The sequence below is a fragment of the Epinephelus moara genome, chromosome 16, assembly GCF_006386435.1.
Source record: "Epinephelus moara isolate mb chromosome 16, YSFRI_EMoa_1.0, whole genome shotgun sequence".
Taxonomy (NCBI): Eukaryota; Metazoa; Chordata; class Actinopteri; order Perciformes; family Serranidae; genus Epinephelus; species Epinephelus moara.
The window spans coordinates 39,481,951-39,507,152 of NC_065521.1; the positions used below are offsets into that span (position 1 = coordinate 39,481,951).

General features: G+C 44.7%; 1 protein-coding gene across 2 annotated transcripts in view; it reads right to left on the bottom strand.

Moving 5' to 3' along the window:
* magi3a (membrane associated guanylate kinase, WW and PDZ domain containing 3a) overlaps positions 1-25,202 on the bottom strand; it is a 194,324-nt gene that overhangs the window by 12,119 nt on the left and 157,003 nt on the right. For both annotated transcript variants that reach the window (XM_050065066.1, XM_050065067.1), the window contains exons 8-15: positions 22,603-22,709; positions 16,510-16,710; positions 11,542-12,168; positions 6,468-6,499; positions 5,622-5,886; positions 5,189-5,283; positions 2,917-3,109; positions 1,602-1,814 (exon numbers count right to left, since the gene is read on the bottom strand). In XM_050065066.1, the coding sequence (XP_049921023.1) occupies positions 1,602-1,814; positions 2,917-3,109; positions 5,189-5,283; positions 5,622-5,886; positions 6,468-6,499; positions 11,542-12,168; positions 16,510-16,710; positions 22,603-22,709 (1,733 nt within the window). The remainder of the gene's footprint in view (positions 1-1,601; positions 1,815-2,916; positions 3,110-5,188; positions 5,284-5,621; positions 5,887-6,467; positions 6,500-11,541; positions 12,169-16,509; positions 16,711-22,602; positions 22,710-25,202) is intronic.

Genomic DNA, 25,202 nt, shown 5'->3' on the forward strand with positions numbered 1-25,202 from the left:
TTCTCAACATCCTATGTTCCCAATTTAATTTGTTCCCTCGGTCCTATGTTCCCAACTTCCTATGTTCCCAATGTCATTTGTTCCCAACGTCCTATGTTCCCAGGATCCTTTGTTATCAAAGTCCTATGTTCCTAACATCCTAAGTTCCAAACATCTTATGTTCCCAATTTAATTTGTTCCCTTGGTCCTATGTTCCCAATGTCATTTGTTCCCAACGTCCTATGTTCCCAGGGTCCTTTGTTATCAAAGTCCTATGTTCCTAACATCCTATGTTCCAAACATCTTATGTTCCCAGGGTCCTGTGTTCCAAATGTCATTTGTTCCCAACACCCTTTGTTATCATGGTACTGTGTTCCTAATGTTCTATGTTCCCAGAGTCCTATGTTCCCAAAGTTCAATGTCCTGTGTTCCCAATGTCCTTATTCCCAGTATCCTATATTCCTGAAGTCATATGTTCCCAGAGTGTTATGTTCCCAGTATAATTTGTTTCCAGGGTCCTATATTCCCAACATGCTATGTTCTCAGGGTCCTTTACTATCATGGTCCTATGTTCCTAACATCCTAAGTTCCCAACATCCTATGTTCCCAGGGTTCTGTGTTCCCAATGTAATTTGCTCCCTTGGTCCTATGTTCCCAACTTCCTATGTTCCCTATGTAATTTGTTCCCTTGGTCCTATGTTCCCAGGGTCCTGTGTTCCCAATGTCATTTGTTCCCAACATCCTATGTTCCCAGGATCCTATGCTCCTGGGGTTCTTTGTTCCCAACCTCCTTTGGTATCGTGGTGCTGTGTTCCTAACGTTCTATGTTCCCAGGGTCCTATATTGCCAAGGTCCAATGTTCCCAATGTCCTTTGTTCCCAGGGTCCTGTGTTCTCAACTCCCTATGTTCCCAACCTCCTTTGTTATCATGGTACTGTGTTCCTAACGTTCTACGTTCCCAGAGTCCTATGTTCCAAATGTCCTTATTCCCAGTATCCTATATTCCCAGAGTCATATGTTCCCAAAGTGCTATATTCCCAGTATAATTTGTTTCCAGGGTCCTATATTCCCAACATGCTATGTTCCCAGGGTCCTTTGCTATCATGGTCCTATGTTCCTAACATCCTAAGTTCCCAACATCCTATGTTCCCAGGGTCCTGTGTTCCCAATGTAATTTGTTCCCTTGGTCCTATGTTCCCAATGTCATTTGTTCCCAACATCCTGTGTTCCCAGGACCTTAACCTTACCCTAGCCCATGTTATATTAAGCGACTACAGAGCTGGGGACCATTTTTTAAGTTCCCATTATGTGCTATGTAAAGCTGGGGAACACAGGACCCTGGGAGAGCACATATGTAGAACTGGGGAACATAGGACCCTTTGTAATGTGCCAATTATGTGCAATATAAATCTGGGAAACAAATGACCCTGGGAACATGGGAATGACCCTATGTGGGGCTGAACCATGACACAACAGTGCTTTACCCAAATGCTAACGTCAGCATGCTAACATGTTCACAATGACAGTGTTTACTTCTGACGTTTAGCAGATATATAACGACATGCTTGATATAACCTGATATTTAAAAAGTAGTATACGTGATGTGTTTCTTTGTTTCTGACCTCCAGGCGGGGGCTTGTTCTTTGACGTGAGGATGACGAAGCCGAAGCCCTCGTTGTCTTTGCGCTGCAGTGTGACATCAAAGCACTCTGGCCTAGAGGACTGAGTGGGCTGGACGGCGTTCGGAGCCTCGCCACGAGACATCTTAGGAGAGCTGTTGACCAGGGCGGACGCTACCTGCTGCGGCTGCTGACCGCTCTCCTCCTCTTCACCATCTGACAAAGGACACAGAGACACGAGGGGAATGTTTAGAGTCACGCATGTGGAACAGCTCCGCTCGCATCATCCATTGTTTTTGAAAGGACGAGGTCAGCTCATTAAAATTCATCACTTACACCGACAGGACAACAGGAATGTTTATTTTGAGCGGGGGTCACTCTGATTTAGCTGACACACACTTCAATATCTGTGAAAAGATCCTTCAGATCCTCCTTCCTCAGATCCTTCCAAAAATAATCCAAAGCACGGCGGCTTTATTGAAGACACTCTTTCTGCTGCACACATGAAATACAAGACTGTCAACTCTACACTTGAGAAGAAAAAGCCCTTTACAATTTGTTATTCATAGGACAGGCTGATCTACCTCAATCTCTCTTCATTGTATGTTTGTTTTGCTGAGTCCCTGTTTTGTCAGCCGGCATCAGGGAATCTCTTTCTAAAGCCCTGCTTTGAAAGCATAAAGCCTTACATGATTGATGCTTAATTTCTGCAACGTGATCAAAGCTGTTGTTGCGATACATCAAATCCAAAGTAATTTCAAAAAGTGCTGCTACTATTCACGGAGCGGTTATTTGTGGGGGTAAACAAACCTGAATGCAGCAGGGGTTTGTGCTGTTGAAAAAGAAAACTCAGCATATTCTTGTTTTTTTCATCCTTTGAGATGTAAATCAACTCCACCAGCTGATCTAATCTCCACTGCCCTTCACACAGCTCCCATCAGCCTCGACAGATAAACACTGCAAAGCCACTTTGGCTGTTTTCTCCAATATCGGTGGATACATTTTTTTTTATTCACTTCTCTGTGATTAAAGTAAATAAAGAGTTTTTCCTTAAAAACTTTCTTTTCAGGGAAAATGTTTACACAGACCCTAAAAGTCAATTTTGGTTGAACTTGAGTTACTCAGATTTATCTGCGAGGAAGTCATCCAGAACAAATTTAAAAGGATTAGTGAGAAAGAAATCCCAGATCAAAGCTGTAGCTCAGAGGTCCTCCTCCAGCATGCTGATCTAAACAAAAGGAGTGAAAACAAGAAGCTGTGCTTAAAACCTCTGAGTGCTCTCAGAGAGACGCAGCCCTGATTATTCAAACAGACCCACCTGAGTGTGTCAGTTTCCTGCGGACTGTGAGCATGACTTGGCCCATGCGGGCGGCGTTGGTCATCAGCTCCAGCACTTGTTTGTGGGATTTGCCCTTAACTGGCACGCCGTCTATACACAGCAGCTCATCCCCTGCCCGCAGGCGCCCGTCCTTCTCGGCTGCACCGAGCGGCACGATGGCACCGATGTACACCTGTGGAGACGAAAGGATGATAATAATACATTTTTATTTGAAAGGCGCCTTTCAAAACACCCAAGGTCACCTTACAGAGTATATAATATAGAGATGAGAGGTGGGCACACACACGCTGTGATAAAATCAATTACAATCACAGTCAGTGGCTCAGTAGGACATTGCCAGTGTCTCCAAGACTGTGTTTATTGGGGGAAAGTAAGTAAAAATAAAAGACTGGGTCAACTATATGACAAAAACTGCCTCTTATGAATCCATGCTGACCAGGATGACTAATCGGCTCATAGACCAATCTGGGGGGAATTTTTGGAATTATTCTGCACTGTCTGGGAGTGTGATTTTTGTTTTGTCTTGCCCTGCCTATTTTTTGTATTTTTTCCATTTAAAAAAAAAATATGATCACTATCAATTCTAATGTGTTTATTTATTCAACTTTAACTTTGTTATTTTGATAATTTTTTAATTGAAGCTGGTGCTGTGCCTCCTCCTGTACGGATCTCTAGTCAAGACTGAGTGTCTCATTTGATGTGTAGACCTGTCATATACCAACCGAACCAAAATCAATAAAAATTTGAATTCTACAAAGAAAAAAAAAGATTCACAGTCAGTGTTAGAGTGCATGAGCCAGCATCAACAGAGATGGATTTGAAGCATGTTATCCTGTCAGACTGTCAGATGTGTGGAGGTAGGGAGTTCTAAAGCCTCAGGGCAGTGTGGTTGAAAGCCCTGGCGCCCATGGAGCTGAGGCGTGAGGTGGGAGTGGTAAGGAGACCAGCAGAGGAAGAGCGCAGGGAGCAGGAGGGGGTTTACTCCTGGAGAAGGACAGACAGGGAAGTGGGGGCGAGGTTGTGGAGGGCTTTGAAGGTGAGCAGAGGGTTTTTATGGTCGATCCATTACTACCTGTCTTTTAGCAATAAATAAATGGCTGAGCAATACTTTCTTAAAGTTAAACAAAGACAAAACTGAAATCCTGCTTGTTGGCCCTAAAACAAAACTCTGGGGACTTTAACTCGCTGGATTGTGATATATGATTTAGATCTAAGCTTCAAGTCCCACATTAAGAAGGTGACGGAAACATAATTTTTCCACCTCAGAAACATCGCCATGGTACGACCATTTGTAATTGATTCAAGTCTTTATTTCAAGCCGACTCGACGACTGTAACGCACTTTTTACTGGCCTCCGAAAAACACCTCTGAGAGACTTCAGCTCAGTCAAAACTCTGCAGCTCAGGAGAGAGCACATCAGGCCAGTCTGAGCTGCTCTGCACTGACTTCCTGTTGCATTCAGACTTGATTTTAAGCTCCTCCTCCTTGTATACAAAGCCCGACATGAGCTACATCGCTAACTCCCTCGTTAACTACTTGCCTCCAAGAACACTGCGATCATCTGCTGCTGGTTTATTGGAGGTTCCCAGAAAGAGCCGGATGAATATCAGGGATGCAGCCAAAGCTATGGAGCAAACTACCTACAGATATCAGGGAAGCTAGCTCGCTAAATATTTTAAAAAGAAAGCTATAAACGTATTTGTTCCCTTTAGCCTTTAACTAGCTCGGACTTCCTGATACAGGTCTGTCCAGGTCTGTCTGCTGTCAAGAATGACACCAAGACTCTTGACGTGGCTGGAGAAGGATACAGGGAAGCTGTCAGTGATGATGTGTGGGTGTTTTGGATTTTGGATAGGGTGAGCAGGGACTCAGTTTTGCTGCCGCTGAGCTTCAATACGTTCCTGCTCACCCAACAGGAAGTGAGAGAAACAGCTTGACACACTGATCCGAGCTGGAGTGAGCACGAGGACTGACCGGCGTTATTGTAAATAAACAGTTGAAATCCTCTCAAGTTGCTTTGAGCATTTGATGCCTCATTTCCTACGTGCAAAATACAGTTTTTCCCCCTACTGTCCTGCAGCAAGAGCAGATATTCCCACAATTTATCTGAATGCAGCTCAAATATTGATTCGCTTGCTGCCTGACTGCTTTTTTTTTTATTTTATTTTTTTATAGTATCTGAGGGTTTGGGATTCCAGCAGCACGCCAAGCCTGGTTGTAAACGGCTGGACCATGCCGGGCTGATACCTACCGGCTGATCCGGCCCCTCGCCTCCGAGGACTCTGAAACCAAAGCCCGACTCCTGGTTCCTTTTGATGAACACATCCAGGTCCTTTGTGTTAGGAGCTGCAGAGAGGAGAGACAGGATTTAATTTACAACTGTCATGAAAGACAAGACATTAATTATGCTGTCTGTGTGTTTGGCATGTGGGCAGTGTGTGTTTTGTATAATGCAGTGGTCTCAGCCTGCGATCAAGGCCAGGGATGTCTGAAATTATTTAGTTAGTTTAAGAAATATTTGATTCAAATAACGAATATCTTGCCAGGATAACTGAGATCTTTAGCTTTCCTTCGTCAGATAAAATGCCCCAGAGGAGGAGGAGGATGGAGGACCTTTGTTTTCCAACAGGCATCCTGAGCTACAGGGGCTGAGACCCTTCATGCATTACATCACGTGCACTTACGCTTGCTGTCCAACAAAGCCTTGGACTTGAGGTAGAGCTCAGACGCGTCCGGTTTGGGTGAAGACGAGCGCAGCGTGTTGGTAGGGAAAGGGAGCGGGTTGGGGGCCACGTCGGGCTGACCGAGGGCCTCTGTGCTGTTAATCATCTCCTGTCGCTGCGGCTGTGTGATGGGCTGAGAGAGCGGATGGGGCAGCTGCTGGGGGGTGGGATGAGGAGCCGGTTGAGGAGTTGGCTGGGTTATGGCTTGGGACATGGGAGCCGTGCACTGCAACACAGAAACAAGAGCTGTGACGTATTCAGGTCGATAACTGACCACAAAAATCAATCCCTTATTGTACATACTGTTTTGTATGTGTAGCTGAGGCAGGAAAGTGTATTCAAGGTGGGCTTACCCTCCAGAATGCTGATTCAAAAAGTACCTCTTAATTTCTAAAAACAGTGCAACCACACATTTGTAATTCCATGTTGAACCAATAAAACAGTATGAGTAAGCCTGTTGCTGCTCCTCGCTATTTTAAGAGTGCAGCATGGAGGAGCAGCGCAGGAACAAGCTGTTGAACATGGCATATCATCTTAAACACCCATACGCAGGGGGATGTTAAGTTGCTGTTTGCCAGGAGCCAGCATATTTACCCACATGCAGTTCCAGAAATAACAGCCTGGCTAATGTGGGCTCACTGAATAATGTAGCTAACAACAGCTTCCACAGCACACACACACACAGTGAGCGGTGCTCGCGGGTAACCAAGTTAAAACCTTTTTCTTTTGAATAATTCAGTGGCAGTTTTATCATCAGTGTTTGTTTCATGCTGTGAAATGGAGGAAACGTTACAAAGATCAACTTACTGGTTTTAGAGATTTCACAGGAGACGTCTGACCTGTAAGAGGAGAGGTAGAGGTGGACGTTACAGTCTGAATACAATTACATAGGAGGACAACAATAGACATCTATGTAGGCATGTGGCTTAAAGGCTTAAAGGAGGAGCTGTACTTTGCATCTTTCCTCACTCTGCTGACCTGCTGACCCTCAGCATCACAGTACACTCTTAGAAACAAAGGTGCTAACAAGAACCACATAGGATTCTTCGGCTTGTCCCCATAAGAGGACTCTTTTTGGTTCCAGGTAGAATCTTTTACAACTGTGCAACCTGGAACCCATTCAGAGGGTTCTACCTAGATCCAAACACCCCAGCACATACTGGATGCGTCTCACTGGATGCAGCTCGTCAACAGACTTGACCACACAAAGTTGTTGTTACTGAAAGATCTGCATCTCTTCCACCTCATGTGGACACTCACTAATTAAACTTGACTTCTCACCTGAAGAGCCAATCTCCAGAGCTATGACTCGCCAGGTAATATCTTTTTGGGCATTGTCTTTATAAAGACAAGATCGTGGGTTGTTTAGCTCGGGATATTTCTCAACCTCAACGAGTCTCTCCTCACAGCAACAGCTACAGAGTTCTCTTTATACGTCAGTGGAGGAGTCGAGCTGCTACGGGAGTTGGTATGTACAAGCAGAGCGAGTGGAGAAAAACGCATTTAATTCAGGAGTGGCAAGGCTGGTAATAGGACAGTTTATTTTTTGACACGCGCCATTTGCTGCTGGTATTTTGGCCTCTACACCTCGAACCATCTGTGAAAGGTTCCATCCAGAACCCTTCAATGAGACAGGGTTCCCAAAGGAATGGAAAACCTGGAAAAGTTATCTCACAGACTCATTTTTCCAGGCCTGGAAAGTCGTGAAATTAGTCGAAATCATTTAAAGTTTCGGAAAAGTCATGGAATTTTCTTTCTCTCTAAACTTCCACGTCCTCTTTAAAAGCATGTGCCTACATTCCTATGTTGCCGCATTGTTTTTCACTCTCGCATCCAATTTGTTTGCAGAAAGATATTCACACATCCAACTGTCTCAGATGCAGAAATGCTTGAAAATATCAGTTGAGTCTTTGAACAGAAAATCCAGCACACTGCTCTTGCTCAACTTCACAATGTATTAGTAACACAAACCTTTCAGTCCTACTGTACTGGACCTTTGTCAAGAGTGTTCAGCACCATTATTCACAACACTGAGCTTAAATACAATGGGTGAAATGGGTAGAGCAGTTTCTATTTAAGCTCACTGTTGTAAATAATGGTGTTGAACACTCGTGACGAAGGTCCAGGAGGACTGAAAAGTCAGTGTTACGAATAAATTATGAAGCTGATCGAGAGCAGTGTGAAGGACTTTCTGTTCAAACACCGTAAAAATATGTTTCTAAACAAATGCATTGAGAATACACCGACAGTATAATCAGTCCCCCTTGAAATTCAGTGCCAGATTGATTTACCTTTACTGTTTCAGGTGCGGCAGGGTTGGGAACCAAAACTGGGCTCCAAATTAGAAGTGAATACAAAACGGCAAGTACCAGGTGGTATTGTATGACATAAAATGATGGTAAAGATATAAGCTACGGCAGAACACATGTTTTCCGATAAATAAATATTTAAAAATACCATCTGAAACATGTAAACATTTGGATATCTGAGAGTGAGGATCTTTGAAAACCCACGCTTGAACTCTTTCTTCCAAATAAGGGTTCTTACTTCAACCCTTACCTTTACAAAAAACCCTTGAGTTGTTTCTTCAAAAAGGGGTTCTGGGTAGAACCATCCCCTCAGAAAGAATCCTTATTTCTAAGAGTGAACCTCCTCTCCATCTTCTTATGCAGACGTTCTCTGCACCTCGTTCGAAGTCTTTCAGAATTCAGTGCCTCAGGTTTCCAAACTGATTTTTAATACCTGGCTCTGCTCTCCTCTCTGCCAGTGAGTCACGGTGTAACTCCACCAGTAGGGGCCAGTATACTCCAGTAGCAGAGATGGTTTGCATGTCACCACAGGGTGGGAGACACAGAGGTGACCCTAGGCCATGGGAAACATGCACTTCTCTGGGTTAAACCTGCCAGCTGTTTGCCACAGTGCGCACTCTCACTCTGCAGCTTCTAATAACCAGTTTGTGAGTGTCATCAACAGAATTACGTAAATGATTTAATGAATGTTGCTGAATGAATAAATGTGTAGGAGAAATTACTCTGTTTGATTTAATTCCTTTTCAAATAGTAGTGACGCAGAACTACTGATGATATCTCCCTGCTCATTTGATATCATAAGCACTGACTGCAGTACATATCCCACGGGGAAGGGGACTGTGTCTCATTTCCAGATTTAAATCCAGAACAGGGATCAGGGCCAAATAATTTCCTGTTTCATTTCTCTCTGCTGCTGCTGTCATCGGGAGGGAGTTGTAGCCTCTGGCTGGGAGCAAAGCCTAACCTAATCCTGGTTTATTGGTGACTTGAGGGAAGCCCTGCAGCGATGCTCCTTTTAGTCCTGGAAAGCTGTGATCTTCTGCCCCTTTTTAAGCAGTAACACACACACACATGATGCATATGCACGCGCAAAAAAAAAAAGAAATACATATAAGGCTGGCACAAATGGGCGAGAAGTTAATAACAGCAGCACACACGCAGACACAGGACAAGCCCCTGGAGCTGCGAGCAGAGCCCAGCTGAGTGCATTTGATATGTGGGTGCAACACTGATCTCTGGAATCTAGGCTACTGCACTGCAGTAAAGACAAAAAGGAACAAGCCCTTCAAGTCGCTGAGAGCCAGGAGTGAGAAGAAGGGCAATGATTACCCACCATGCTCTGCCTCTCCTCCCTTCCTTCTCTCTTTCTCTCTGAGCAGCAAGTGAATCACTGAGACTGCCATTGCTCCTCGCCTTCCCAGCACAACTCACCATGTGACTAAGCATGACTTCCTCCCTGTTTGGGAAGGTGCACGGTGGGTGATGCAGAGTTGGTGTGGACCGGAGCGTGAAATTGCTTTATTTAACACTGGGACAATCTGTGTGTCCAAGCAATACCTCCAGAAAACCACGATCCAACCTGTTATTTATAAATTAAAACGCGCTACGTGTTACACTACATCTCGCCTCAACTGAGTCGACCTTTGTCAGCGCTTGTATAACAATGTTGCTTTCTCTCTTAAAGACGTATTTCACTGCTGGAAAGACGGTCTTTTCAAAAAACTGGACTGTATATGCCAAAGAGAGACATAAACACTTTGAAAATGGCTGTGGTATTTGCTTTTTCTCAAGTGTGTAGTTAAATTCAAGTGTTCTGCTGGAAAACACAGACATTTGCAATTTTAATACATTTTTATTGCTAGTCATTGCGGCTTTTTATATATAACCACCTTATCTTAACAGTCATGTCTGTGTTTTAAGCCCAGTTCAGACCAAAGAGCAGCGACAAGATGAAACCGTTTTAGACCGCTGCAGAGAAAAGTCGCAGCGGTGTGAACTGGCCGTCTGAGCTCGACTCAAGCCGGCTGATGGTGTCACCTGCAACTCAGCTGGTCAAATCGCCGGCGGCTGGTTTTGGAGCGTGAAGCACGTCACCTGCTTCTACAGCCAATCGGTTTGTAGTTAAGTCTGCTGGTCAAGTCAAAATGGCCGCAGACAGTGTGTTTGCTTGTTGCGGCAGGTGCTCCGTCCCCGCTGAGCCCTCTGTGCTCACATGTGCCGGCATCGAATGGTGGGTCGCTGCTGCTGCCAATGCCCCTCACACACACATTCTCATTGACTCACTAATTGGTGCTGTTTATTTATATTATTGTGGTGTATTATTATGAACACAGTCCATCTGATGCTCGCTTTGTTTCTGCTACAAATTATATTCAGCCACACAATGAACCTGAAACGCTGCAAATCAGAACAGAAGTACAGAAAGTTGTTGCATAGCGATGATACACTGTCTCATCTAGTTGCATTAGTGTGAACCGGCAGGTTGTTAGAACGTTGCAGAACGGAGCTTTGCAAGTAGTTGCCTGTTTCAACTTGTCTCCTTGCAGATTTCTGGTCTGAACTGGGCTTTGGGACTTGAAACTACAAGTTAGGACTTGGGACTTGAGTCAGGACATGTCAGTCTTAATTTGGCACTTGAGTGCAAAGACTTATGACTTGCAAAACGTCATGGTCCCACCCCTACTATTTAGATGTAGGTATGTTGAAATCAAAGTAAAAAACTGAGTCAAATTCCTTGTGTGTGTGTGAACACATATTTGGCCCATAAAAGTGATTTGGATCTAAAGAGGTAGAAAACCTACAACTACCAGAATGCACTGCACCAGATCTGACCAATAAATGCTCCCGTTTGTGGATGACGAAATGTGAGTTTCTCATCCGAAAACAATATGGCAGCTGGCCGGTAACAAACGATTTTGTACTACAGTTAAAAAGTAAGCTAAAATGTTCCTTAAAAAACATTTTAGAGCAAAAAACAGGCAACGCAACAGAATCTTGGTTCATATTTCATCAACACTGGGGCAGCTCGCCTTAAATCTGCGTCAATACTCTTTGTTTTCTAATGCATAAGTACAAGTTGTAGTTCAAGCAACAGCCCAAGAGCCAGACGAGTAGGGAGATCTGGGTGTTGGCAAGATAGAGAGAAACTTCACATAGTTCATTTACACATAGTGCCCACATTGCTATGATAAAAAAGTTGGCGGAACATCTGAGCAGTATCCCTTTAAGAAATTAATTTCAAACACTAGCAGGTGGGCTTGTCACCTCTGTTGTTTCACTCATTATTTCCTTTTGGGAAATGGAAAGTAAGAGACAGACAGGCTGCAGGTGACACAAAGCTGTGTGGGGATTTAAATGATTTCACAAGCGTGGGACTAAAAGCTCCAGACTATCTCTGGGCACTAACACCTGTTTGTTTTCTGAACAGTAACCTGAGCAGATTAATACAGACAGCAGCGAGTTAACAAAAGAGATGTCACAGCGTCAGCACTGTAACCCTGCCAGCTGCGACATACCTCTAAGGATTAAGGCTCTACCTGCGGCTGCAGTGTGACACATTTCTGCCAACTCACCTCCTCTCAGCACCAGCACGTTGACCTCGCTGCCCACAGGCAGGTCTTTGAGGATGTCCACCACCTGGGAGTGGCTCAACGTCTGGACATTCTGCCTGTTGATCTCCTTGATGACGTCACCCTTCAACAGACCGCGGCACCACTGGGCGTCCAGGATCATCTTCACCTTTTGACCCAGGGGACAATCTGCAATGGCGAAGCCGAAACCTCCGGGACCTTTCACCAAGGGCACGCTCACCAGCTCCGGCTGCAACAGAGTGGGATCGGGGCCTTCTTGGTTGGGGATGTGAGGAACGTGGTGGTGGTGTTGGTGAGAATGGTGGTGATGGCGTCCTCCGTTGATCATGGGCGGTACTGCAGCGGTCTGCCTGGGGAGGGTGCCTCCATCTGGGACTGTGTAGTGCGGGTCCTGTGGTATGGAGGTGGAGGGGGAAGGGGAAGTGTCCTTGGAGGTGGGGAGGCCTCCTGAGGCCTCCTCACTGCTGCTGGAGTCCTCAGGCAGCGGGTAGCCGCGGCACAGGACCATGTCCACGTACTGGTTGATGGGGATGGACTGGAACATCTGCACCACATCAGCGTGAGTCTTCCCCAGCACACATGCCCCGTTGATGTCCACGATCACGTCACCTACAAGCAACAACGAGCTGTTACACATTATGTGGAATGATGGTGGGGACTGTGATCACAACATCACCACACTAAGGCTGCAACTTACAATAATTTTCATTGTCGATTAGTCGATAAGTTGTTGTGAAGAAACCAGAAAATATTCACATTTAAGAACGTGGAATCTTTCTTGAAAAATTAAACCAATTAATCGATTATCGAATTAGTTGACGATTAATTTAACAGCTGACACAGGTCATGAAATTCCTGGAAATATTATGAAATAGAAAAACCTGGAAATGGTTTGGCACTAACAGAATGTTTTGGAAAAGTTTTGAATATAGATTGTGTTGGATATTGTCTAACATATGTTCATAAAAATCCCCAAACTTTGCTAACTCTGTACGAAATATGTTCCTTGTATCACTAATTTAAAATCAAGTGGTGCACTGCGTGACTGTTGAAACTGCCACAGTAGTTAGTAAGTTAGCACGCGCTAGCAGTTTGCTTATCGGAAAATGCCTGGGAAAGTTGAGTGTTTATAATGTATGGCTTTCAAATAACAAATATTATATCCTCCTGTGACCTGAGCTTTTGCTAAGTATGCATTTTTAATTTCTCCTAGCTATTTGGGATCAGTAGGACCCAAAGAGTATAAAAAACTAAACATTGTCAGCGATAACAAAGTCCCAATGTCCTCAGCGAGACGATAATAAAGTGCCAATGTCTTCAGACGAGTACTTCCTGATTAACAGCGTCTTGTCTTGTTACTGTTGCTAAAATTGGTCAAATTTGTTGCCAAGACAAAAAGCATCAAGACAACCAAAAGGCTGCTCAACACGCTGCCAGCATCAGCACGTTTTACGCCTGTCGTAGTGAGGCCAGATATGGCCCGAGTATGTGTAAACATAAAGGCGCTCCATAACATATCTACGCTACATCTTTGCTATAATTCCTGTTTTAGGGCAGAGCACACATAATTAAGAGCCCATTATTGCGCCCTGTGATCACTCTATAGGCCTATATTTCAAACTACCTAATAGATTCATAGAAATCGGGTAAATTATTACGGAAAAGTTTTGAAAATGAATTGGTAAAGATGTGTGGGAACCCTGTTGACAGCTCATCGATAAATGCTTGTAGCTCTGCAGTACACCGAGGCATATTTAAAGATGTACAATACTAATGTGGCTGTTATCCCAGTAAATTAAATGATAATTATCTGGACTGCATACTGTAAGTGAAATCTCTGTTTCTCCTTCTCTGTCCGACCCTTGATAAAACTCAAGGATGTTAATGGGGACGGAGAAAAGGAGCGCGAGTATAAAATAGAACAAGATCACTGACATGCCGCTCTCCTCTTCCTCCTTTCATCTCCCTATAAGAGGGGGGTGACTCTCATCACCCCTGCCCCGGCTGAGATATCGGCCTGGATGGTCAGCTGAATTGCTGACTGGCCAGTTGGCTAAAAGCCCAGTGGAGGATTCAGCCCGCCTACACAATCAATACCCTCTCCTACAGTAGCAAACACAGCGCTCCATATTCCAATGTAGTGCCTGCTCAGAACCCACTCCACGTACCTCTAATGACTTATCTAACGACTCAGCATCCATAAAACAACACTGGTAATGTAGGTAAAAGATAAGAGTCTCAGAAACTTAAAACACTGGACTCACAGCATAAATAAAAGCTCGAGGCACAGCAGTCAGAAAGTCTTAAATCCGTAAGAAGGTTACATGAAGTTTCAGTTCAGTGGGTGCAATGAAATTAATTACATTCATTTCTCTGGTTTAATCAATTATCCTCCTTCTCAAGGGAAATGAAACATTGAAAATAATTACTCTCCCTGTTCCACTTCCATGTTGATACTCAGCAGCAGCGCCGGTGTCGCAGTAAGAGCATTCAATACAATCAATATAAGTGTAATGTGAATCCTGAAGCACTTCACTAACAGTAATTCAAATTACGGCTGGAAGAATATCAGATTTTCGACACGATAAGATTATGTGGCCGACAGAGAGTCTGTAACCATAACTGTACAAATATGTTAGAAAAGAGCAATTACACTTAGAGGTCCAGCGTGTGGGATCTAGAGGGATATACTGGCAGAAACTGAATATGATACATGAAGTCTGTTTTCTTTAGTGTATAATCACCTGAAAATAAATATTGTTGTGTTTTCGTTACCTTAGAATGAGCTGTTTATATCTACACAGGGAGCAGGTGTTCGTCCACCGAGTCCACCATGTGTCTGCAGAACCCCCGAACTGACAAACCAAACACTGGCTCTAGATAGGGCCATTCATCAGCCACTGTAGTCAGCAGCCCCTCCACAACGAGCAGCGTCAGAAAAACACTTTTTTTTTTTTTTTTTTACACGTGAACCTGCTTTATTTAATGTTTTTACTGTTTTAAATCACTTGGTGTTTGTTTTGGAGAGGAACAGACCTCTGTGGATAATTCATCTCCTGGTAAGAAAACCTCCTGAACAGTGAATATTGAAGGAATTCTAATCAGGAGAAGTTTCAGCTGGTTGCAATTTGTAATCCTCACCACTAGATGCCACTAAATCCCTCTAAAATCTAACACTGCTTGTTCGATGGACAGTGAAAAGGCAACCAGATGGCACTGGGAGAACAGCAAAAAATGGAAATGATTTAAAGCTCTAGTGTGTGGGATGTGGTGGCATCTAGTGTTGAGGTTGCAGATTGCAACCAACTGAAACTTCAGACGAGACGAGTTGAAACATGCAACTACTTGCAGCACGCCATTCTGCAACGTTCTAAAAACCTGCCAGTTCACACCAATGCAACTAGATGAGACAGTGTATCATCTCTATGCAACAACTCTCTGTACTTCTGTTCTGATTTGCAGCTTTTCAGGTTTATTTAGTGGCTGAATATAATTCGTAGCTTCTTAAAATATGAATTAGAGTCGTGATAGTGAGATACTGGCTACAGCTGCATTTGTAGTAGTGATGAAACGGGGAAAAACAGAAACAAAACTAGCATCAGATGGACTGTGTTCATAATAAATACGCCACAAAAATATAAATAACGAGCGCCAATTAATCAGTTGATGAAAATGTGTGTGTGTGGGTGGGGCATAAGCACATTAGCACATAAGCGAGCAGTAACAGCAGCCCACTGTCCAACACTGGCACATCGTGAGGACAGAAACAGAGTGGGGACGGAGCACCTGCTGCAACACGCCATCTGCAGTCATTTTGACTTGACCAGCAGACTTCACTACAAGCCGACTGGCTGTAGAAGCAGGTGACATGCTTTAAAACCAGCTGCTGGCGATTTGATCAGCTGAGTTGCAGGTGACACCATCAGCCGGCTTCAGTCCAGCTCAGACCAGCCAGTTCACACCGCTGCAACTCTTCTCTGTAATGTTCTAAAACCGTTTCATCTCCTCGCAAATCATTGGTCTGAACTGGTAAACAGCTCATTCTGAGGTAACAAAAACAAAATAATTCTTAGTTTCAGGTGATTATACACTAAAGAAGACAGAGTCATGAATACTCTTCTCCATTTCTGCCAATAGATCCCTCTAAATCCTGCACACTGGACCTTTAATAGGTGCTGGATTATTTACACAAAATTTATTAACGTGATATCAATATTTCATTTTTAAATGTCACAGTTATCATAAATTCCAGGATATTGACACACCCATAATTCAAACTACAATCACCATGCAAGTGATATTAACATATACAATAAATGGCAGCCGCTGGGATGTGGGTGCTCCTACACTGAGTTTATAGAAAGCAGACTTGCAAAGCTACATGTAACACACATGTCTGTGTGTGCTACATGAGCACATGATGCAGATAAGCAGTCCACAGAAAGACGCCCGCTCTGCAGGCCTATTAAACCTGTGATATATGGCTGCGTATAAAATCTGTGTGTCACCGTAAACTGGACACGTGCTTTATTGACGGAAGTGTTCTTTTTTTAGAGCTGCTCCACTGAACACTGTAAACTATAAACTTTTGCCTCAGCTTGATCGAGCAATGTGACATTCACAGAGCCTGTTTGGTGTTTTTTCTCCTCTGTTTGTTTGTGTTTACTCTGGGTACATAAAACTGTATTATGTACAGTACGTAGGGCTGATGCCAAGCCGAGTGTCTCTGTGTGCATAGGCGTACATGCCATGCAAACATCACACACGTGAATGTGACTCTGGATTACGTTTTGTTTAGACAAGTAATAAAAGCCTATTTGTCTCTGCGTAACTCTTCCTTCTAGCGTTTCCTCCTCGTGTGACTTTGCATTGCAGGCACGTCAGATGGCGTCGAACAGCTGACGCCGGAGTGCACTTTAATAAACAGTAGGCTCGTGGCGGGAACCCTACCTGAGGCGATCTTGTTGTCATGCGCAGCAGGCCCATCCGGAAGTACGTTTTTGACCTGGAGGAACTCGTCTGGTCGGTCTCCTCCGATGATGGTGAACCCAAAACCCTGGGGGCTTTTTCTGAGTGCTGTCTGCAGCATGGAACCCTGCAGCTGAGTCGGATCTCGCGTGAAGCCCCGCACTCCCCTGCCTGGCTCGTCTGCTGCGGGGATGACAGTGGAAAAAGAGGAGATTGACAAGAGGTAATGGAAAGGGAAATGAAGAAAAATATCTTTAATGGCCTAATTACTGTAATTACTCTATACTAAATTGCTTCTGCTGCTTCCGCTTCAACACATTGCACAGTTCCAGTCTGACAATAAATACTAGGATATAAAATTCAGCTTTTATAAATGAAGTCACAGCGGCATTGACTCTATAGATGAGCGCAGCATCTTTAAAGTTCACAGGTTTTTTCCGTGCTGTGGCTGTCTGTGTGGTATGTGAGCGTGCACGCGTGTGTGAAAAAGAGGCCTGGATATGAAGAGAAACTGAAAACGCTTGCTCACAAATTGCCATCTGTCTCCATCATAACAACATTCGTGCGGTGACAACGTGTCTGACAGCACGTCGCTCACTGCTAGTAATTACACGAACGCTCTGAGAGAGTAGTAATTTAAGTGCAAACTCAAACAAATCACACACACACACACACAAGAAACTTGCGAGTCGACTGCTCCGTTTGCAAAGCCAGTAAACACCCAGTTATTGCAGGGTGTCTATATTCTGCCCCAGCCTCACCGCAAACAACCAATTCCTTTCACTGCGGGGATAAATCCATCCTGAAATGCGCCTGACATTTTCCAGGTAAACTTTTCATTGCAAATTTCTTTTGTGGCGCCTGCAGGATGTGTAAATGGGGCAACTTTTTAGAAGACAGGAAAGGGATTATATTAGACGGTGTGTGTGCGTGCGTGCGCGTGTGTGTGTGAGAGAAAGAGAGTGAGATAAGAGCGATGAGACAGAGAGAGACAGAGAGAGAAATAGAGTTAGCCTTGACAGAAAGAGGGAAATTCTAACTAAATCCTCGCCGCCCTTCCCCGTGGTGAGAGCCTATGAGATTGTGAGTTATGTGCTGTGTCCCTGCACACTGGGCTTCTTCTCTGGCAGTTCCCACACTGATAGATGGTGGGACATCAATCTCATTAGGGAGGGTACAGATAGAAGCTCCCCCTCCTCCTCCTCCTCCTCCTCCTCCTCCCCCCTGCCTCCAACACCACTCTCAACGTGTCATGGGATTGTGATTTGCATAATTGCGCTGCAATTGGCGGATGAACGTGACCGCACTGAAGAAGCAAAAAAAAGATTATGATTACCATGACACTCCTACATCAGAGCTGTGTCAGAGACATTTGCTCAAGACTGTGTATGTATATTAATGTTGTGCAATCACATGTATGCAGATGCAATAACATGAAACTCCTCATGACGATTTAAAGGTCCAGTGTTCAGGATTTAAAGGGATATATTGGCAGAATTAGAATATAATAGGCTTGTCTTCTTTTGTGTATAATCATCTCATAGATTTTCAGATGGGTTTAATGGTGAAAATGAGCTATGGAAATAAGGAACTCTGGGCGGCTCTCTGTCAGAAGACTCCACTCGCAAATATCCGCATGGGACTGAGCTCGAAATGCGAAGCGCTGTCAGTCACAAAGGGGTTCAGCCTTTTAGACAGTTCCTCCAATCATCATGCAGCTGAGCCTCCCTGGAAGTGACGATTTTGTCACATTTATCCAATGACCGTCTCGCTTTGATGAAAAAAACCTGCTCAGCGCTGTCTCATAGGAATGCTTGGAGGCTCAACGTCCACCGTGCTGACACGAGAGTATGACAGGGAGGTCGCGTATGAAAACTGGTGATAAACAGCTGACGTTTAAGCATCGTAGTCATGACGTGAAACGCATCCCAGTGCATGTTTAATGCAATGTAAATTCTTATTTTAATGTAAATTCAATAGTGCATATTTGACCATTTCTTCTATGAAGTGTTAGGGGAAGTTCAGCCTCCCTTGTTGTTTCAGAGCAATCGCCCCTGCTGCAGATGTGGGAAAGCACTTAAGGTGCGGACACACCAAACCAACATCAAAGAACTAGCGGCAACGAAAGCCAACTGTTGTGTCGTCTACGCCGCCTCACGTCGCCCTGTGTCAGTTGCATTTGAACACACTACACGGACTACATCCAACGGCCAAGTGGCACATACGTTCTGCGCCTGCGTGAGAGAGAGCAGAGTGACAGAGTGATACATCCTGTCAGCCGAGGGGTTTCCTATCTGTGCAGCCGAGCACCGCAGCACCTCCACGGACTNGGGCAGCTGAGTGAAGTGGAGCCTGAGGAGGAAGCACCGGTTAGCCCCGGTTTCACTACAGGCAGATTCACTCGCTACAGGGGCGAGGAAATAAAACCTAAACAGCCAATGAGAGTGATCTCTCTCACTGACAAGCTCCGCTGCCGATTCAACATGCTCAATCGGCCGAAAAGCCGCCGACACCAAAGGACACACCACAAAAACTAGGCCGACAGATGCTCACCAACGGCCTGACTTTGGTCGACGGCTGACTGTGGCGTGGTGTGTCAGGGCCTTAAGACGTGAAGTCTCCGCTCACAATGGGCAGCTGGTGAACCTGAATCTGAGTGTTGGAGGGAGACTATCTTACTTGTTAAACTTAACGGTGGCTTATTGCTGACATGAGACTGCCTGTATTAAGATGTTTTAATAGTGGTTTAATTTCACAACAGAGACAACAAATGTCGAGGGTCAGGGCAAACTGACAGAGAGGCCACTCCGATGATGCAGCAATGCGCTCATGTGCAGCAGAGAGCTGTGACTGGGAAGGGTTAGTGTGTGTACTTGTGCGTCTTTTCAAGCTTCATGTCAAACCATTTTCCTTTAGCGTTTTGGATGATTGTTACAACAGAGGACACAGAGTTAACAGCACCCGTTGCCTCCTTCCAAGCCTTTGATTTACCTGTCTCTGACACACCAACACTAACACAGGAAAATAAAAATGTTTTTCACAACCCCACTTCACCTAAAATAACTTCAATCTCAGCGGCGGACAAGTTATTTCTTTTTCTCCTTCTCCTTCTTTGTTTGCTCCATGCTCGCAGGTCGACAGACAAACAAAACACTCAACCAAACACTGGCTCTAAATAGGGAACTCATGTTTTCATGATTTCAGAAGTTACATCTACATAAGGAGCGGGTCCTAGTCGACGGAGTCCGCCATGTTTCTACAGTCGCCCAGAGTGGACAAACCAAAAACTGGCTCTAGATAGAGGCATTTGCGCTTTTGCGTTAGCCACCGCAGTTAGCAGCCCCAGCATGACGAGCAGTGTCAGAAAAATCGGATCCATTTGTTTGGAGAGGAAGAGATATTTTGGCTTCGAATAAAAACCTCCTGAACACTAAAAGAAATCGAACTGAAGAAGTTTCAACTGGTTAAAATCCTCGTCGCAAGATGCCACTAAATCTGAGATACTGCTCCTTTAAGGTGTGACCGTGTGTCTAATATGCATGTTTGATAGGATTTAGAACGTCGAGGCCTTCCATGTTCACACGCTACGCCAGCACTGTTTCTTACATGATCACCATGAAAGCAACGCTGACAGAGAAGTAAAGCTGGAGCGGGGGGTGAGGTGGGGGGGGGGGCTATACACCAAAGCCATGTTTACATGGTCTTGATTAAGCTGTGGGCCACAAAGGGACAGTCTGTGTTCTCGGGGGTGAAGTGATTATATGAAATGTCAGACAGGATTGTCAGCGCTGTAATTATGGCCGAGCATAGTGCTGCGCTTTGCTCCTGTGCTCTGCGGCATTGTCTGGGGGGGTCAGGCGAGCCAGCCTTGTCAAAACAGTGTTTAGATGCCACCTCACGTACGTCCACACACTTGCGCAAGACCACTACCCATTAATTCTCATTAACAAGGGTGGGAAGGTGCAGAGCGTGCACAGGGGAGGCAGTCGAAGCTGGAGGCGGTGGCACACGGAGGAAATATCAGCCGCAGACTGCAGAGAGGCTCAGCTGTGGGAGGTGGGGGTCTGCGTGCAGCAGAGTGAGGCAGACAGCTCTGTCCGAGGGGCGTCTGAAACACAGGGGCTAGTTTGAATGCTAATGTGGTCATGCTTTGTGTGTAAGCACGCAGAAGAGTCTAATAATTCTTACTCGTGTTACAACAGCGCAGGGCTGCCGCTTCTCGGAGCCTTACGTTGACTGAGAGGAGGGTGATTAGGCCAGCCGAGCGGCATCGTTCACCACAGGTGGTAAATGATGAACAGATGACCCAGCTGAAATGCAATTTATGATCATAAGTCACTCTCACCTCTTTCTCCTTCTCTGTCTCCGTCCCTTCCTCTGTTCTAAAGAGATCTTTGAACTGCGGTGAATGACTGGGGCAAAAGCACTTTCAAAGAGACCTCAGAGCTCTCCCTATTTCACAATCTACTTGTCAGAATGAATTCTGCCGCCCAGTGAAGCGCCGCTCCATTATTCAAATTGAATATCATTGCTTCAGAGGCTATGGGCTGTTTATCAGCAGCCTGTCAACTGTTAGAACATCTTTCAGACAGTCATCTCAGCATGAAGTAGATGATAAAAGTGCTCCAGTGTTTGGATAACACATCTAATACCTTGTTATATAGGTTTTATTCTCCACTGAACAGAAAGCTAAAGCTATAAGGCCAGAACCTGTGTTTAAATAATGCTATGTCTTTATACTGAACGTCTGCACCTGTGCTGCAGCGTGTGGAGCAGCAGGAAGACGAGGATACACAGCCAAATGTAAAAGGTATTCAGCTAGAGCACCGTTTATGTTCATATATTTATGCTTATCCTGATGGGGGTCACGGGGGGGCTGGAGCCTATCCCAGCTGACATTGGGTGAGAGGCAGGGTACACCCTGGACAGGTCACCAGACTATCACAGGGCTGACACATAGAGACAGACAACCATTCACACTCACATTCACACCTACGGACAATTTAGAGTCACCAGTTAACCTACATGTCTTTGGACTGTGGGAGGAAGCTGGAGTACCTGGAGAAAACCCACTCTGACACAGGAAGAACATGCAAACTCCACACAGAAGGGCTCCCCCACCCCTGGGTTCATACCAGTAACCCTCTTGCTGTGAGGCGACAATGCTAACCACTGCACCATCATGCCACCCATTTATGTTATATTTGAAAATCATTAAGCATTCAGAGTCCAAATGTGACATTAAATCAGCAAAGAAACTAGTAAGACTGAAGCACGCCAAGTCTGTGTCTTTGGGGGCGTCGGTGGCTTACTCGATAGAGCAGGCGCCCCATGTACAGGGCTGTTGCTGCAGCGGCCCGGGTTCGATTCCAACCTGTGTCCCTTTGCTGCATGTCATCCCCTCTCTCTCTCTCTCTCCCCTTCACTCTGAGCTTTCTTATCAATTAAAGGCAAAAATGCCCTAAAAATATCTTTAAAAAGTCTGTATCTTTGATCTGAATTTGTTGGACGTTAAAATATAAATACAACCCCACACTGTGTCAATCATGATTACACACGCATACACATATCGCCCGGCCCTATATCAGGTGTTCAGTTTTCCTGGTCAGAACATTTTGTTTAGATGGTTTCAAGTCTGTTTTTCTGCTAGTGAAAATTAGCATTAGCATGATCACATTATAACCAGACTGTAAAAACACTGTGCTAACAAGCTAGCAGCTAGCATTAGGGTAAGTTCCACCCTCTCGTCCAAATATGGTCACTTTTTGTTGCTTCTGGCTCAAAAAATCCAAGATGGCAGCGGCCAAAATGCCAAATTGAGCTTCAAAGGGGACTCCACAAACCAAATGGCGACATCCAGTGTCTACATTCATTATTTTAAAACCACAATACCAATGTCTATAATTACATGTGTTCATTATGCCAGCATTTAATCCTTGCATCTTAAATCACATTGGCATGTCTCAATGTGGTTTTGATTTTCAAAATAAATCAAATTGAATTTTCTGAGTTAACGTTTTGTCCCTACGACTCTCTCCCCATTACCACTTGTGTACATACTGTGGTTGCAGTTACCTGAGGGTGTGGCTACAGGTGGCAGCCCTACAGTAGGCGTGTCGACGCTCAGTTTCCTCTTCGCCTCCTGCACTGGATTCTCAAACTGGGTCTTCTGGTTGATGTGGCTGCACAAGAGAGATAACAACATTAGATGATAAAGATCTCAACACAATAGAACAAGTTGTTAGATAAAGCTCTAAGATAAGGAGCGTAGGTGATCCTGGTGTGTTTCCATCCTGTTTTTGTTGGCATTCTGTTCATCATTTTATTCATCAGCTGACAACACCCAGTCTGACTGCCCGCTAATGTTCCTGCTTCTCTGTCTGTCTGCTGTCGTACCTTTTGACCTCGCTGAGCTCAGCTTGTCCACACTCTTGATACAGTCATGCAAACCTGTGATTTGACTATGAGTGCTGGGTGTGACGTAACCTATGCTGGGCAGACAGCGTGTCGTACAGGCTGCTCTAATACAACCACAAACACAAACCTGTGTGTGCCAGAAGTGCAACACGTACAGATGGACTGAGAGCACGTCTAAACCTCAGAAATATAAAAACTGACTGGACATTCTCAGTGGATTCAAAGAGAATTGGATAGAGAGGATCAGTAGCAATCTTTGCCGTGATAGTCCACATCGCCACGATGGAATCAGCATCTGCTCGATGCATTGTAATCCCAGGATCAAAAGATTAAATAAACTGTAGATGGATGTAAACGGATATGTGCCTCCTTTTTCATATCACACGGCCAGAGATGTCTTTTTAAACTGCTCTGAAAAAACTCCACTTTGGGGAATTTACGCCAAACTCAATCTAAAAACAATTAATGACTCGCAGGTCACACCTGTGTGCCGAAACAATTTCTGCTACCCAGAGAAATGTCCCTCCACGGTTAGATGGTAATGGAGAGAAGTAGCTCATCTGCCTAATGAGCTTGAACAGTTGTAAATCCCGGTCATGACAGCACCTTGGGAAGGCAGAAAGCATCGATGCTGCACAGTGAATCAGCCACATGCTGAGGCGCTGATGGTATATGTGTATGTGCGTGTGTATATGTGTGTGTGTGTGTTCAACAAATAGTGCTCTTGCTGCGTATGACTCATGCACAGAGATACCCTCCCCATTAAGTGTGGAGAGATAAACATTCCCCTCTCTTTCATTCCCACTCTTTCATTTCCTCTCTGGCTCACTTTCTCGCCCCTTGATTGCCACACCTCATGTTTTGTTTGGCTGTTGAGGAAATAATGGCACTTTGTGTCACGTTGTCGCATTCGCTCGTTCATTCACAACAAAATTTGCCAGACAAAGAGACGGAGACGGGGGAGAGGCAGCCTTTCAATGACCCTCTTGCATAAACAGGAGCTCTGAGTCCCCCCCTGCCTGCAGGTCTCTCCCTCTTTGACCACAGTAATGGGACTAAAATGGAACATTGTGCTCTTGTTTACACTCTTGATCAGAATGGAATCTCGGCCCTTGTTTCACTCTCAGGGACCCTGAACCTTCATTGTCTGTTTTCTTCGCTGTCTTCTCTCGTTCACGCACACAAAGCTGTAACCCAGCAGTGTTATCTCTGCTGACATAATTGCTTTCTGCAGGACTGTGGGAAACTACCTCACGGACAAAAGCATAATATGCCACTATCACATATTCCACAGGTCCCCTGAGATGAACTCATTTAATGCCTCTATACCTCTGGAACAGGCATGTCACAACACCAGAAATTTAGTACTACTTAAATGGACTTGAATATGCACTCCTTTATTAAAACCTATTTGTCACCGTTGGCATGTAGGAATTCTAAGTGTGTGACACATCAGAAGCCCTGATTGGCAGCCAGTGTGAAGGATCACATCAATTAAAAGGAGACAGAGCCATGAGTGGGACGATGCATCGCTTTATTGTACAGAGCAAATTACAACAAAGCACCAGTGAAGACCACCTACCACCGAAAGAAAAGAGGAAAGAAAAACTCTCAGTAGACAGTATCATGAAAGCTACCTGTCTTATTTTTTGTTATTTTTATTGTCTTATGTTGTGACAAGAGTGATAAGAGGCCACTGTGCACAGATGTAGAAACAGGTGTGCCTTGAGATTTTGTGATTTGAGCACAAAAAGGTTAAAAAACCATGGATCTATAGTAAATTAACATATTTCTCCTCCATTGTTGTTGTGATTGGACAGCTGGGTAAGATGTGACAGTGACGAGCCAAAGTTACCCACAGTTGGACATTTTTCAACTCAACGTCAAACATGGACAGATTTGTTTGCTTTCACTGCCAGCTCTGCAAAGTGTAAGCTCCAGAATCTCTGTGTGGCTCCACACAGATTTTGTTTTTATTATTTTTGGTCAAAAAAGGCTCTGGTCTAGAGGTTATTTTTGCTCCTCTTCAGTTTACTGCGCACCACATGCGATTGGTGGGAGCTAGCGGAGCTGCTTATTCGGTGATTACCGCTATCAATGCCATACAGACCCAACAGTGCTGCTGTACAAACATTGTGCCCACCCTCTGGTCTCTCTTCAGGTCGCCCTGGTGAGTAAGTGGCTTAATTTTGAACCACAAAGTCCCTTTAGTATTGTTGACCATGCTATTACTGTTAGCTCTGTTAGCATTGTTAGCA